Source organism: Chrysochloris asiatica, unplaced genomic scaffold (genome assembly GCF_000296735.1).
Source record: "Chrysochloris asiatica unplaced genomic scaffold, ChrAsi1.0 scaffold00047, whole genome shotgun sequence".
NCBI classification, from domain to species: Eukaryota; Metazoa; Chordata; class Mammalia; order Afrosoricida; family Chrysochloridae; genus Chrysochloris; species Chrysochloris asiatica.
In genome coordinates this window covers 2,139,320-2,153,199 of record NW_006408565.1, presented here as the reverse complement: position 1 = coordinate 2,153,199, position 13,880 = coordinate 2,139,320, and the positions used below count along the sequence as shown (strand labels likewise).

The 13,880-nt window shown below is 38.7% G+C and overlaps 1 protein-coding gene across 1 annotated transcript in view; it reads left to right on the top strand.

The window, feature by feature from the left end:
* The first annotated feature begins 6,903 nt into the window (after positions 1-6,903).
* Positions 6,904-13,880, top strand: part of S100PBP (S100P binding protein) — a 55,285-nt gene continuing 48,308 nt past the window's right edge. Inside the window, exons 1-2 of the mRNA XM_006862146.1 lie at positions 6,904-7,737; positions 9,109-9,194. Coding sequence (XP_006862208.1) covers positions 6,904-7,737; positions 9,109-9,194 — 920 coding nt within the window. The remainder of the gene's footprint in view (positions 7,738-9,108; positions 9,195-13,880) is intronic.

Genomic DNA, 13,880 nt, shown 5'->3' with positions numbered 1-13,880 from the left:
TGAGGGGCCAGTTTTGCCACTGCTGGGGGAGGGGCAGGGAGCAAGCCTCCGCTTCTCCCGCCTGTGGCGGGGAGGCGGGAGTTTTGGTTGCTGAGGAAGGAAGTAGGAAGTCCCTGGTCCGAGGTCTGGGCCGTGGCATTTCTGAGGACTGGAGTTGGGGGAGGCCTGGCGGTAGCCTCCGGAAGGTGGGTTTGAGCTACCCCTTCTCCCTGGTCCGCAAAGAGTGGTGACTCCCCTCCCACTAGTTTCTTCCGGGGCAGGAAGGAAGGTTGCTAGCACCGCAGGGCGGGCCCTTGGAGAGACCCCAGAAGTGATTGAAATGCCCATTGGTACCCTGAATCTGATCTCCAGTTTCTTGTGGATTTCTTAGTGGCAGCAGATTTGTCTTAATCGTGGGGTTTTTTGTTTTTGTTGTTAAAAACCCAAACAAAAATACGTCTAAAAAGAAACCTGTTGCTTCTGCTTAGTACCATCTTGGCACCCTGATCTAGTAAAATGTTACCTAATGCAGGGATTTTCAGCCCTGGGTTGTTTTTCCATCCTCTAATGTTCCCAGTATGGAGATCTGGTAGCGTAGTGGTTACGAATCGGCCTGCGAACCTTAAGGTCAGCAGTTCGAAACTACCAGCCGCTCCGCGGGAGAAAGATGAGGCTTTCTACTCCCGTAAGGATTTAAACCCTCGGAAACCCTGTACGGGGTCGCTATGGGTCGGAACCGACTCGACGGCACTTAACAACAACAATGTTCCCAGTAACCTCAAACAGAGTCGCAGAAATCTTACAGATAATTTTAGTTCTCTATTGCTTTTTTTTTTTTTTTAATGTTATGCCCGTTTTGTGGAGTGACGACAAAGCAAACTGAGTGCCTTTTGTGCTAAGCCCAAAGTGTGATGTGTGTGGTGCTCATTTATGGAGTGTGGAAAAGGTGGGGAATCACAAAGGCCAGTGGGGAAGTCTTGTCTAATGGAAATAATCCTTGAACATGACCATAGATGTCTGGGCAGGCCCTGCTTAGTGAGGGTCTTGATTTTAGAGCCAGAAAAAGAAAGTGTTTAGTTTTGCAGTTAAGAAAAATAAGGCTTTGTGCTCTAAGGCAGTAGGTTTTCTGAGGTAAGACAAAAATAGGAAGGGAACCAGTTTCTGAGGGTGCAACCAGGAGGTTAGAGAACAGCGAGGGGGTGGTAAACTGAAGTGTGAAGAAGTGGGCGGACAGGTGAGGGAGATGTAGAAGGACAGAATAGGGTCACAGAAGGGATGGGGGGGTTGGTGAGGAATTGGGAGATGGGAAAATACTCTTAAAAATAGAGGTCCCTGGGTTTTGTCTTAAGTGGGGGTTACAAAGCAAGGTCCAAGAGAGGCAGATGGTGGTGGGATGGCCTACTGTCTTGTCATGTGGAACTTCACTTTAACACTTCAATACTGCTTTTTTCCCCCTTCCCTTTTTGCAAATTCATTAAATATCAACTCTTGTTAATATAAAGTTTTTAGGCTTAGAGTACTTTTCACAAACATCTCTTCAGTCATTTACTCCTCATGATAATCTGTTTGAAGTTACTTCACTTTTTTTTTCAGATGAGTGTTCACAGATTTCAAGGGAATAGCTGAGGTTTCTGAATTTTAGTCAAGTGACCATTACTTTGCAACATTTGCCTGATACTGCAGATACTCATCCAGCCTGACCTTTAGTGGTAATATTGAATTTGGGGTTAAACTTAATAGATCATACTAGATAATTTCTAAATAAGCAGAGGCACTGGGAGAAGTTTCTATCAGTTAGCCTTCTTTTTTTCTCCCATTGATATTCTTTTAAAACTTTCAGAGTTGGGAGATAATGAGGGTGTGATGGAATAACTAGCAAAAAATACCAAACCCACTGCCATCCAACTGATAACAGCCCTTTAGGACAGGGTGGGACTCGTCCATCAACATTTACAAGGCTGTACATTTTTAAAGAAGAGGATTGCCACATCTTACTCCAGCAGAGTGGCTGGTGGAGTTGAACCACTGATCTACTGATTAGCAAGCATTTAGCCCCGGCAACATCACTTATTTAGCTCTTACATTATACCTGTAGTATGCTTAAGTGCTTTATGACCATGGTCTTATTTTATTCTTGCAACAGTTCTGTGAAGTAGGTATTATATGCTGTCCTGCCATTTGACAATGTAATCATTGTGTCTTTCCATTGACTTAAAACATTTTATTTATTATTAAATATGTCAAACACATAAAAAAGTATAGGAAATAATAATAATGAACACCAGTATACCCATTACCCAGCTTAATCATACATTGTCTTTTGTTTCAGATCTTTACTTATTTTTGTTTTGTTTTTTAGGAAGTAAACATTGCCTATAGACTTGAAACTCCCCATGTCCCCTTGCTGTATCTCTTTGCTTTCCACTATCAGAGATAACCACTATCCTGAATTTTCGGTGTTTCTCATTGCTATTCATGCTTAAAAATATATTTTATTGTGCTTTAGGTAAAAGTTTATATGACATATTAGTTTTCCAAATCAATAGTTCGTACACAAATTGTTCCATGACATTGGTTGCAGTTCCCACAAAATGTCAACATTTTTCCTGTTTCTTCCCTGGGTTCCCTGGTAACTCCTCATCTTCTCATTTTTGATTTTGGGTAAATGTTGCCCTTTTTTTCCTGAATAGTTGATTGTTCTGTGGAGCACATTCTTCATGGATGTTGTTTGATATTAATAGATCATGGTGTGGTGCTGTGGGCGAATGTGCTGGACTGCAAGTTGTTTGAACTACAAGGTCGGTGGTTCGAGCTCACCAGCCACTCTTGAAAACTATACAGGGTCACTGTGTGTCAGAACTAACTCAACGGCACTTAACAACAACAGTTATTTAGCTAGAGTCCTGGTGTGGTGCTATGGGGTTAATGCACTGAACTGCAAAGTTGGTTTGAACTGTAAGGTTGGCAGTTCAAGTTTCTCAGCTGCTCCTCAGAAACCCTATACAGGGTCGCTATGGGTCAGAATTGACCCAAGGGCACTTAGCAACAGCAACAACAACAACATTAGTTAGTTGGAAGATGTCCTTCTGGGTGTTTTAGGAAGTGTTATTACATATGTATATGTATCCATCAATAATACATGGTATTTTCTTCAACAAATTGTAAGGAAAAATATGGGAACTCTATAAGATTAAAATATTTACAAAACATAGCTAACTGCAGTGAATAGACCTTATGACATGAGATAATAAGAAATCTGAATAATATTTATGATATGACACTAAAATTAATATCTTGTTATTCACACATGAAATGATGTGATATATGGGATTTGCTTCAGAATAATAGGATAGAATGGGGAAGTGAGCAGGGCAAGTTTTGCCATGGGCTGATGGTTGTTGGGGTTGGGTAAATAATGTGGGGGTTTATGGTATTATTCTGTTACTTTTGTGTATGCTTTAAATTCTCTATGATTGTTGTTAAGTGCCATGGAGTCAGTTCTGATTGTATAGGGTTTCCAAGTTAGTGAGTTTGAACCGCCGACCTTGCGGTTCAAACCGATCTTGTGGTCTAGTGCATTATCCTACAGTACCACACCAGGACTTCTCTGATTTGTTGTTGTGTGCCGTCGAGTCAGTTCCCACACGTAGCAACCCTGTGTAGAGTTTCCAAGGAGTAGCTGGTGTATTTGAACCACCAACCTTTCAGATCAAACTGACTTTGCAGTCCAGCACATTAGCTCAAAGCGCCATATCTGGACTCCTTCTCTATGATAATAATAGGTATTTTATTATAGAGGAAATAAAATTGACACGATTGCAGAATGATAAAAACTGTATATTGTTTTTTGTACTTTGGATCCCAGATCTCTTGAAACATTCTATTAGAAAAGCTTGGAAGAGCCAACTCTGCCCCTCTGTAGTGTGGCGTAGGAATTGATGATTGCCATGAGTGTATAGAATATTGGTCTGGTGTATGCACAGTAAAATTTTCAAATAATGATTATTTTTCTTTGAGAGAGGTTTGGCCACATTCGTGGGTATTTCTCATGGTACACAGTTCTAACTGGGAGGCCAAAGAAAGGTTTCTATCCATAAGCAGGTGGCTTAAATTTTTGCTAAAGGCTCCAAAGCTTTGTTTGAAGCTTATGTTTTCCATAGTATATTCGAGTTTGTATTAAGTTTAGAAGGCCCGAGTTTGAATTATAGCTCTGCCATTTACTGACCAACCTTAAGAAAGTCTGTTACAGTGTGGTAGAAAAAACAATACTTTTGAAATTAGACCTGTGTTTACATTCTTGTTCTAAGCTCCTTAACTTGGTTGTACTTGGTTCAATTACTTAACACCTCTAAACTTTATTTTCCAAAGAGTGAAAATCTGTTTGATCAAACAAGCTCTTGGACGAGACTCTCTAGGTTTTGGTAGGATAGTGGTGGTTCAGAAAGGGCTTCTAAAAAATAGAACTGCTAATCCCCAGTGCCTGTGATATTTGTGCTCGACAGTCACAAACTTTCTTAAAGATTCTTTCCACCCCCACCCCCATTTTTTCCCATCACTGCAGTCAAAAGAAGTAATTTCAACTCTAACAAATATCTTTTCATGGGACAGAGATATAACTTTTCAGAAAGGCACTTGCCTTTCTCACTCAACTGCCGGAATACTTGTAAAATAAAAATTTTAAATCCTAGCAGTTCTAAATTTAAATTCAACAGAAAGCTTGGTTTCATTGATAAGATTAGTTTTGCAGAATTGTTTTAAATGGTTAAATTATACAGTTGCAAAATGTACCCATAGTTCATAAGGTTGTTGTTGTTAAGTGCCGTCAAGTTGGTTCTGACCCATAGCGACCCTGTATAGGGTTTCTGAGGAGCAGCTGGTAAGCTTGAACCACTGACCTTACAGTTCAAACTGACTTTGCAGTCCAGTGCATTAATTAACAGTGCCACACCAGGATGCTTAATAAATATTTCTTACCTTTTTCTTTAAGGTCCCAATTTAATTATAAAATTCTGTAATCCCTGCCTGTTTCTTCTCTTTCTCTAGTACAGTGTGGTTTCCACACTCAAGGAATATACAATCTTATTTGTTGTTAAGGGCCGTTGAGTTGGTTCCGACTCATTGCAACCTTGTATAGGGTTTCCGAGGAGAGAAAGGCTGATGAGTTTGAACCACCAACTTTGCATTAACCTACAGCGCCACAATATGAGAATATACAACGTGTGGGCAATATTGGTGCCTCACTTTTAATGTCTTCCTAGCAAGATTGTATATTCCTGGTGTGTGGAAACCATACCATTTTTAAAAATCATACAGAGATGATATCTAGCTCAACACTGCGAGATGGTAGTAGCTCAAGAGTCTGAATGCATAGGTTAAAATGAAAACAAGTTACCTGGTGAAAGGAAACTGGAGTAGGGGAAAATTTGCAGTTAAAAAAGCTACAACAAACTTTCTAAATGATTAGGAATTGAGTGTTTGAATATTTTGTGCAGTTTTCCACATTTAAGTAGAAAAGCAAGATGAAACTAAGTCTCCCGTTGACCTCTTCCATACCCTGAAAGTTATAATAGTCATCATTTCTGTATTTGTGTCTTTTCAGACCTTTTCTCTGTATTTATAGGTATATTGAAAGTAAGATGGGTGTATGTATATGATTGATTTTTAGATCTCGGTGGAATTTTAGACAATGCCGAGTCTACCTTCTCTATCCCTTCCCAATTTTATAAATGAGGAAAGTCCTGATGGTTAAGTGGCTTATCAAAGTTATTAGAGCTGGTTAGTAGTAGACTAGGACTACAACCTGGGTTGTTGGACTACCAGGCCAGTATTCATCCTACTACATAAAATAAATAATACTGTTAAGAAAGTACAAATTGTTGAGAAGAACAAAACTAGGTCCTGAGTTGCATAATTTTTTCTCTAAAGGTTTTTTCTTTGGCATTTTTGACTCAAATCTAACTTTCTGGTATTTAAAAAAAAAAAAAACCAAGATCAAAATTAATAGATGGAGCACAGTGCAGTTGACTTTGTAATTAAAGAGTTGAAAGTGATGAGAAGATCCTCTAATTTTCTTTGTGCTTGCAGGAAGGTGGGAGTCAATCATTTTGACAAGTCTCCTGAAAGGAATAGCTAGCAGGAGCTGAAACCTTTTTCCATTTGGTCTCATGGCAAAGGCAAAGATTGTTCCAGCAGATCTATACAGTATGGGAAACAATTCTTTATCTTGTACTCTTTAAGTTGTTTTATTTTGTTTGTTTAAATTTCAAAAATAATACATTTTTTGTTTTTGAAAGTGTAAACTTTGAAAATCTTAACATTTTACATAATGTATGTTTGTTTTTAATTTTATGTCATGGGTGTTATGTCATAATAGCGTATGCAAATCTCTTTCATTGTGTTTTTGAACAGTTGAAAAGTATTCTATAACATGAAAATCATGACTTTACTAAACTATTTTCCTCGTGATGAACATTTAAGTTGTCTTCAATATTTGACTATTTTGAATAATACTTGTGTATATATCCATGTGCATATGTGGAGGTATTTCTGTAGGATAAATTTCCAGAAGTGAAATTCTTGAGGTCAAACGGCACTGTCAAATTACTATCCACAAAACATTGTGCCGACCTTCCAATCTCACTGGTAATATGTGAGAGCACTTATTTTTCCACATCCTCAGCACCCAGATTATTATCAGTCATCTTTATTTTAATAAAATGTTTTGATAGGAGAAAATATATCATTGTTCTAACATGTATTTCCGTGATTCTTGCAAAGTTAAATATCTTTAAATTATTTTTCATGCTATAAGTCTCAGTGCAAAGGATTTTAATTAAGTATTAGGACACCTGGTTTACAGTGGGTTGGAGTTGATTTAAAGGTATTTCCTGTTCCTCAGTGAAACTGCCTTTTGTTTCTCTAGATATGACGTGCTCACTAGTACCCTCCGAACAGTCTTCTGGTATCTCTCTCTTACCTAAAAACAGTGCCACATTTTCTTGGAGTTCTTTGGATGAGGATGAATTGGATGACTCCTTGCTGGAGCTGTCTGAAGGAGAAGAAGATGATGGTCATTTCAGTTACACAGAGGAAGAGATTGAGGAGTTATTAAAGGATGATGATGACCTATCAAATAAACAGTTTTCTTGGGGAAGAGGGTTACTTAAAAATGACAGCAAGCATGGTGAGAAGAGGAAGAGAGAAAGTCAAATTCTACTTGATGCTCCCCAAGAGAAAAATTCATTATGCAGCTTGGAACCAGTAACTGATGCCCCTGGCCTCTTCAAACTACCTCAGCTAAGTACATCAATTGATCATGGACCAACTCCTACTAAACCATTAAACAGATGCTTTGCACTAGATAAGAATGTAAAAAAAATAACTGTTGCACCATTTGATCCAACAGTTAATGATGCTGTGCTTGATAATGACAAGAATGATTCACCCAAAGATATCAAAAAACCCTGTTTCCTTGGGGGAGAATTGAGAGAAGATAGTGTTAGCCCAGATGAGAGCAAATTTTGCACTAAATCTGAAGTGATCAGCCTCACTAAGTCTGCCGGGGATGGGCCCACATTTCTTTCTGCGAAAAATAACTTTCAAGAAATTGTAACTGATAGAAATATGCTTAACAGTAAGAAACCTACATCTCAGGTCTTGGACCATTCAGATAGTTCCTCTAATATGGGATCATCTTGGAGAAATGGTGGGTCACATCATTCAAGTTGTGAGGTAAGATATCTGGTTGTTTCTAGTACAGTAAGTACGTGTTTTCAAGGTGAGAGAAGAATTATAGCAGACAAATTAGGATTTGAATGCTGACTAGCAGTGTGGTCCTGAGAAAATCATTTAGCTTCTCTGTTCCTCACTGTCTATGAATTGGAATACATAATATTCCACAGTGTAAAAATAAAAGCCAAATCCATTACCAACTATTTGGTTCCAACTCATAGCTATCGTGTATAAGGGTTTCTAAGATTGTAAATATTTGCAGAATCAACAGCCTCGTCTTTCTCTCATGGAGTGTCTGGTGAGTTTGAGAAATACTCCGTGCCATTAGCAACTCAATGCGTAAAGCTCACTGTCACTGGTGCTACACTGCACACAGCATTTTGTTGAGTCAGTTCTGACTCAATAGCCCTGTAAAGGGCTTCCAAGGAGCATCTGGTGAGTTTGAATCACTTACCTTGCACTTAGGAGTCCAGTGCTTATTTAGCCTACAGCGCAACACCAAGACTCCTTCACAGTATGTTTGTTAAGTGTTGTGGAGTCAATTCTGACTCATAGCAACCCTGTATAGGGTTTCTGAGGAGCTGCTAGTGAGTTTGAACTGCTGACCTTCTGGTTTGCAGTCCAGGGCTTGTCCTACCGTGCCACGCCAGGAGTCCATCACGTTGTTGCTGTTAAGTGCTGTCGAGTTGGTTCTGATCCTTAGTGACCCTGTAAAGGGTTTCCAAGGAGCAGCTGGTGAGATTTAACTGCTGACCTTGCGTATCAAACTAACTTTGCAGTCCAACGCATTAACCCACACGATTAAATAAAATAATGTTTATTGTTGTGTACTCGAGGCATTAACTTACCATTTAGTGAATAATTAATTACTAAGATGATGATGATTTTATTACTGTTTTTTCATTCTTTGGGTTTCAACCTTAATCAATGCGAACCTTAAGGTTAGCATTTCGAAACTACCAGCTGTTCCGCAGGAGAAACATGAGGCTTTCTGCTCCCGTAAAGATTTACAGCCTTGGGAACCCTATACAGGGTCGCTATGGGTTGGAACCGACTCGACGGCACTTAACAACAACAACAACATGCTGTATTAGATATAGCTCCAATTCTGAGTCAACCATTAAAGAGTTGAAAATCTTGGATAATTTGCTAACCCCTTTGAGTCTGATGCCCTGTCTGTAAAATGGGTATAATAAGCCTTCTGTGCAAAGGTTCTTTTTCCTAAGATTATAGTTACTTAAAAGAGTACCCACCATCATGTGTGCTACCCCAGGGTATATGCTTGTAGCTAGTAGCTTAGAAATAGTTCCATAAATAGTGTTGCTTATTATCAATTATTATCTTATACTAAGAGCCATCTTTCCTTCTGCATTCCTTATGCTCTGAAAAAAAAAAAAGGATAATTTTGACAAGGATTCTGGGAAGATGAAAGTCCACCAGAGAAGACTAGGAAAAGTCATTCCCGTTCTGCAAACCAAAATAAGGTAACCTCACAGTATAATAAAATATTCTGTTGGTTTTCTTTCTCTTTTTTTTTTTTTTTTTCATGTTCCCAGTTTCCCTTTAGTATGTGGGAAAAATCCTACCTCAGGACTAAGAAACTTGTAGTCCTGGCACACAGAATAACTAGCTGTGTGACCTTAAGTGAGCCAGACAGCCTCTGATCTGTTTCTTCATTGATAAAATGAAGCTAATGATTCCCTCTCTGCTGCCTCATAGGGTCTTTTGAAAAGGACATGTTAGTGCAAGTACAGTATAAATGTGAGATTTATTTTCATATGTGTGTGTAAGCCTGGTTACAGATAATTATTGTTGTTGTTGTTACATGCCATCGAGTCGGTTCTGACTCGCAGCAACCCTGTGTAGGGTTTCTAAGAAACGGCTAGTGAGTTTGAACCACAGACCTTGTGGTTCAAACCAACCTTGCAGTCCAGTGCTTTTTCCACAGTGCCACACCAGGACTCCAGATAATTAATTATAGGAGGCTGTAATAATTTTAACAAAAACCTTGGGCTGTAATTGTAAAAAATTATTTAGTCATTTCTCATAACTTGGCATACAACTGGTTTTTGATATGATTTCTAGTAGGAGTTGCTGATGTGAGTCCTCTTTTGTGACGCAATCTCTCGTTGCCAGGAGATGGCAGTGTCTCTGCATGGGCATTTTCAATTGAATGCATTAGAAAGGCTAGATTTTTGGTTGTATCAGATTACTTTGTTAAAATTTTTTATTTTTAAATTTGATTACACAGATATTACCTTTATTCTGCTTTTTAAAAATCCAAAATACTACAAATCAGACTGAAGTCCCCATTCGTAGTTTGTTGTTTTTACATAATTGAGGGAAACTGAATTGCTGATACTGGAATTTGTACCAAAAGAACACAAATTGAGCTACTTGGAATAGTAATAAATTTACTATCCCAATATTCTCACTCACAGACCCTTCAACACAATGATGTTCATATGGGCAAAGACTAGAAATTGCTCTTGCCAAGATCACCATTGTTCTAATTGCCAGATCTAGCTAGTCCTTTTCAGTCTTTATCTCACTTAACTTGTCTGTGGCTCTGTGAATGTAGCTATTTCCTGATTAATCTTGAATTACTCAATAAAGTCTTTCTTTAAGGAGTAGGTAATCGCCTTTGTATGCCTCATTCATAGGAGGTTATTATATCTATTACTTCTCTTTCTTTCAACTGCATATTTGATTTTAGCTTCATGCTATGTGCCCCTGGATTTTTAAACAAAACTTTATGGTAAATTAAGTGAAAGTTTACAGACAAAATCATTAGTTTTACATTCAACAAATCATATACTATGTTTCCCCTCAATGATTACTATCCTCTTCATGCAACAAATGATCCTGCCTCCTCCTTTTGGTTCCTATTTGCATTCCATCCACCACCCACCTTCTCATCCCGTGTCAACTTTGTCCTTAGGAAAATGGTTACCATTTACTTTGGAATAATTAACCATTCCATGCTGAGCATACCTTATTAGTGTTGTTGTCTCCACGTATCTACTGCTAGACTGAAAATTAGGCTACAAAAGGGTGAGTTCCTTTCCAGACCTGAAGGGTGTTCGAGGGCCATAGTCTCAAGTTTCTCTAATCTCAGACCAGTAAACCGGGTCTTCTTATTTTTAATAATTGTGAGTTTTGTTTCACATATTTTCTCTCACTCTATCCAGGACCCTCTAATGTGATTCCTTTTAGAGCAGTTGGTAGTGGTAGCCGGGCACCTTCTAGTTCTTCTGGTCTCAGAGTCGTGGACACTGATGTTCCATTAGTTGGTGGACTGATGTCTCTTCAGTTCTTACCGTTCTTCTTTCTTCCACACATGGAGAGACCAATACTTGCATTTTAGATGGCCGCTCATGAGCTACCAAGATCCTCAACGCTACTCACCCAATCAGGATGTAGGACATTGTCTTTGTGGACTTGTTGTTGTTAGGTGCTGTCGACTTGGCTCCAACTCACAGTGACCTTATGCACAACAGAAAACAACACTGCCAATTATTGTGCCAACCTCACAATTACTGCTACCTTTGAGCCCATTTCTGTTGCCACTGTGCCAGTCCATCTTGTTGGGAGGCTTCCTCTTTCACTGACCCTTCACTTTACCAATCATGATATCCTCCAGGAACTGATCCCTCTTGACAATATGTCCCAAGTATCAGAGACAAACTCTGGCCATCCTGGCTTTCAAGGAGCACTCTGACTATACTTCTTCCAACACAGACTGGTTGGTTCTTTTGTTGGTCCATGGTACTTTTAATATTCTCTTCCAACACCATAACTCAAATACATCAATTCTTCTGTGGTATTCTTTATTCAAATTCCAACTTGTACATGCATGTGAGGTTATTGAAAATATCATGGCTTGGGTCAGGCACATCCTCCAGTCATCAAACAGACATCTTTGCTCTTGAACACTTAAAAAGAGGTCTTGTGCAGCAGATTTGCCTAATGTAATACGCCATTTGGTTTCTTGACTGCTGCTTCCATGAGTGTTGATGGTTGACTGAGCAAAATGAAATCTTTTGACAACTTCAATCTTTTCTCTATTTATTTTGAAGTTTTTTATTGGTACAGTGGTGAGAATTTAATTTTCTTTATGTTGAGGTGCAACCCATCCTGAAGGCTGTGGTCTTTAATCTTCATCAGTAAAAAGTCCTCTTAACTTTGACCTAGCAAGGTTGTGTTATCTGCATATCGCAGGTTGTTACTGAGTCTTCTTCTAACCCAGATGCCACATTTTTCTTCATATAATGCAACTTCTCAAATTAGTTGCTCAGCATACAGAGTGAATAAATATGGCAAAAGAATACACCCCTGGAACACACCTTTTCTAACTTTAAACCATTCTGTTTTCCCATGTTGTGTTTGAACACTGCCTCTTGGTCTATGTGCAGGTACCTCATGGACACAAGAAAGTGTTCCAGAATACTTACTTTCATAGTGTTGTCCATAGCTTGTCATGATCCATATGATCGAAGGCCTTTGCATAAGTAAAGCACAGGTAAACATTCTCATATTCTCTGCTTTCAGCCAAGATCCATCTAATGTCAACAATGATATATCTTCGTTCCACGTCTTTGTATGAATGCAGTTTGAACTTCTGTTCTATATCTGTGCTGTTGCAGCTGTTTTTCAGTTTAGCAAAATTTTACTTGCATGCAATATTAATGATATTGTCCAATGACTTTTGCATTCCATCGGGTCACCTCTCTTTGGAATGGGCACAAAATCCATTGCATTGGCCAAGTAGTTGTCTTTCAAATTTCTTGGCATAGAAGAGTGAGTGCCTCCAATGCTTCATCAGTTTGTTGAAAATTTTCCATTTGTAATCCATCAATTCCTGGTGCCTTTTTCTTTGCCACTGCCTTCAGTGCACCTTGGACTTCTTCCTGTAGTACCATTGGTTCTTGATCATATGCTACCTCTTGAAATGGTTGAACATCGAACATTTCATTTTAGTACAGTGACTCCTGTTTATTCCTTTTACTTTCTTTTGATGCTTTCTGCATCAATCAAAATTTTGCCCATTGTGTTAAGTGCTGTTGAGTCAGTTCTGACTCATAACAGCTCTGTATAGGGTTTCTGAGGAATGGCTGGTTAGTTTGAACTGCTGACCTTACGGTTCAAACCAACCTTGCAGTCCAGCGCATTAACCCACAGCACCACACCAGGACTCCAATTTTATCCTTAGAATCCTTCAATATTGCAAGTCAAGGTTTGAATTTTTTCTTCAGTTCCTTCAGCTTGCAAAATACTGAGTATGTTCTTCCCATTTGGTTTTTTAACTCCTGGTCTTTGCATATTTCATTATAATAATTGATTTTGTTTTCTTGAGCTGCCCTTTGAAGTTTTCTATTAAGCTCATTTCTTCAGTTTGCTTTAGCATCTACACTGGAGAGCAAGTTTCAGAGTCTCTTCTGACATCCATTTTGGTCTTTTCCTTCTTTCGTGTCTTCTTAATGACCTTTTGCTTTCTTACTGTGTGACGTTCTTGATGTCATTCCACAATTCTTTTGGTCTTTGGTCATTAGTGTTCTGATTCATCAAATCTGTTATTGAGATGGTCTCTAAAGCCAGGTGGAATATGTTTAAGGTCATATTTTGGCTCTTATGGACTTGTTTTAATTTTCTTCAGTTTCAGCTTGAACTTGCATATGAGCAGTTGATGGTGTGCTCTACGTCTGTCCCTGGTTTTGATTTGACTGATGATGTGGAGCTTTCCACCATCTCTTCCCACAGATGTAGTCAGTTTGATTTCTGTGTATTCCATCTGGTGAGGGCCATGCGTATAGTCATCTTTCATGTTGTTTAAAAAAGGTATTTGCAATGAACAAGGTCTTGCCAAATTCTATTATACAATCTCCAGCATAATTTCTATTACCAAGGCCATATTTTCCAGTGACTGACCCTTTCTCTTTGTTTCCAACGTTCTCATTACAATCACCATTCGTTATCACTACATCTTGATTACATTTTTTTTTGATGTTTTATTGTGAATTATATGATAGTTTACATGGGAGAACAGTAGTTTTATATTCATTCTATCGTATATCGTTCCATTGCCATGGTTACAATGGTTACAGTCCCCTCCATGCATCATCAACCAACCAAAGGGTATACCCTGCAAGCCTGCCCCCTACACTCTCCTT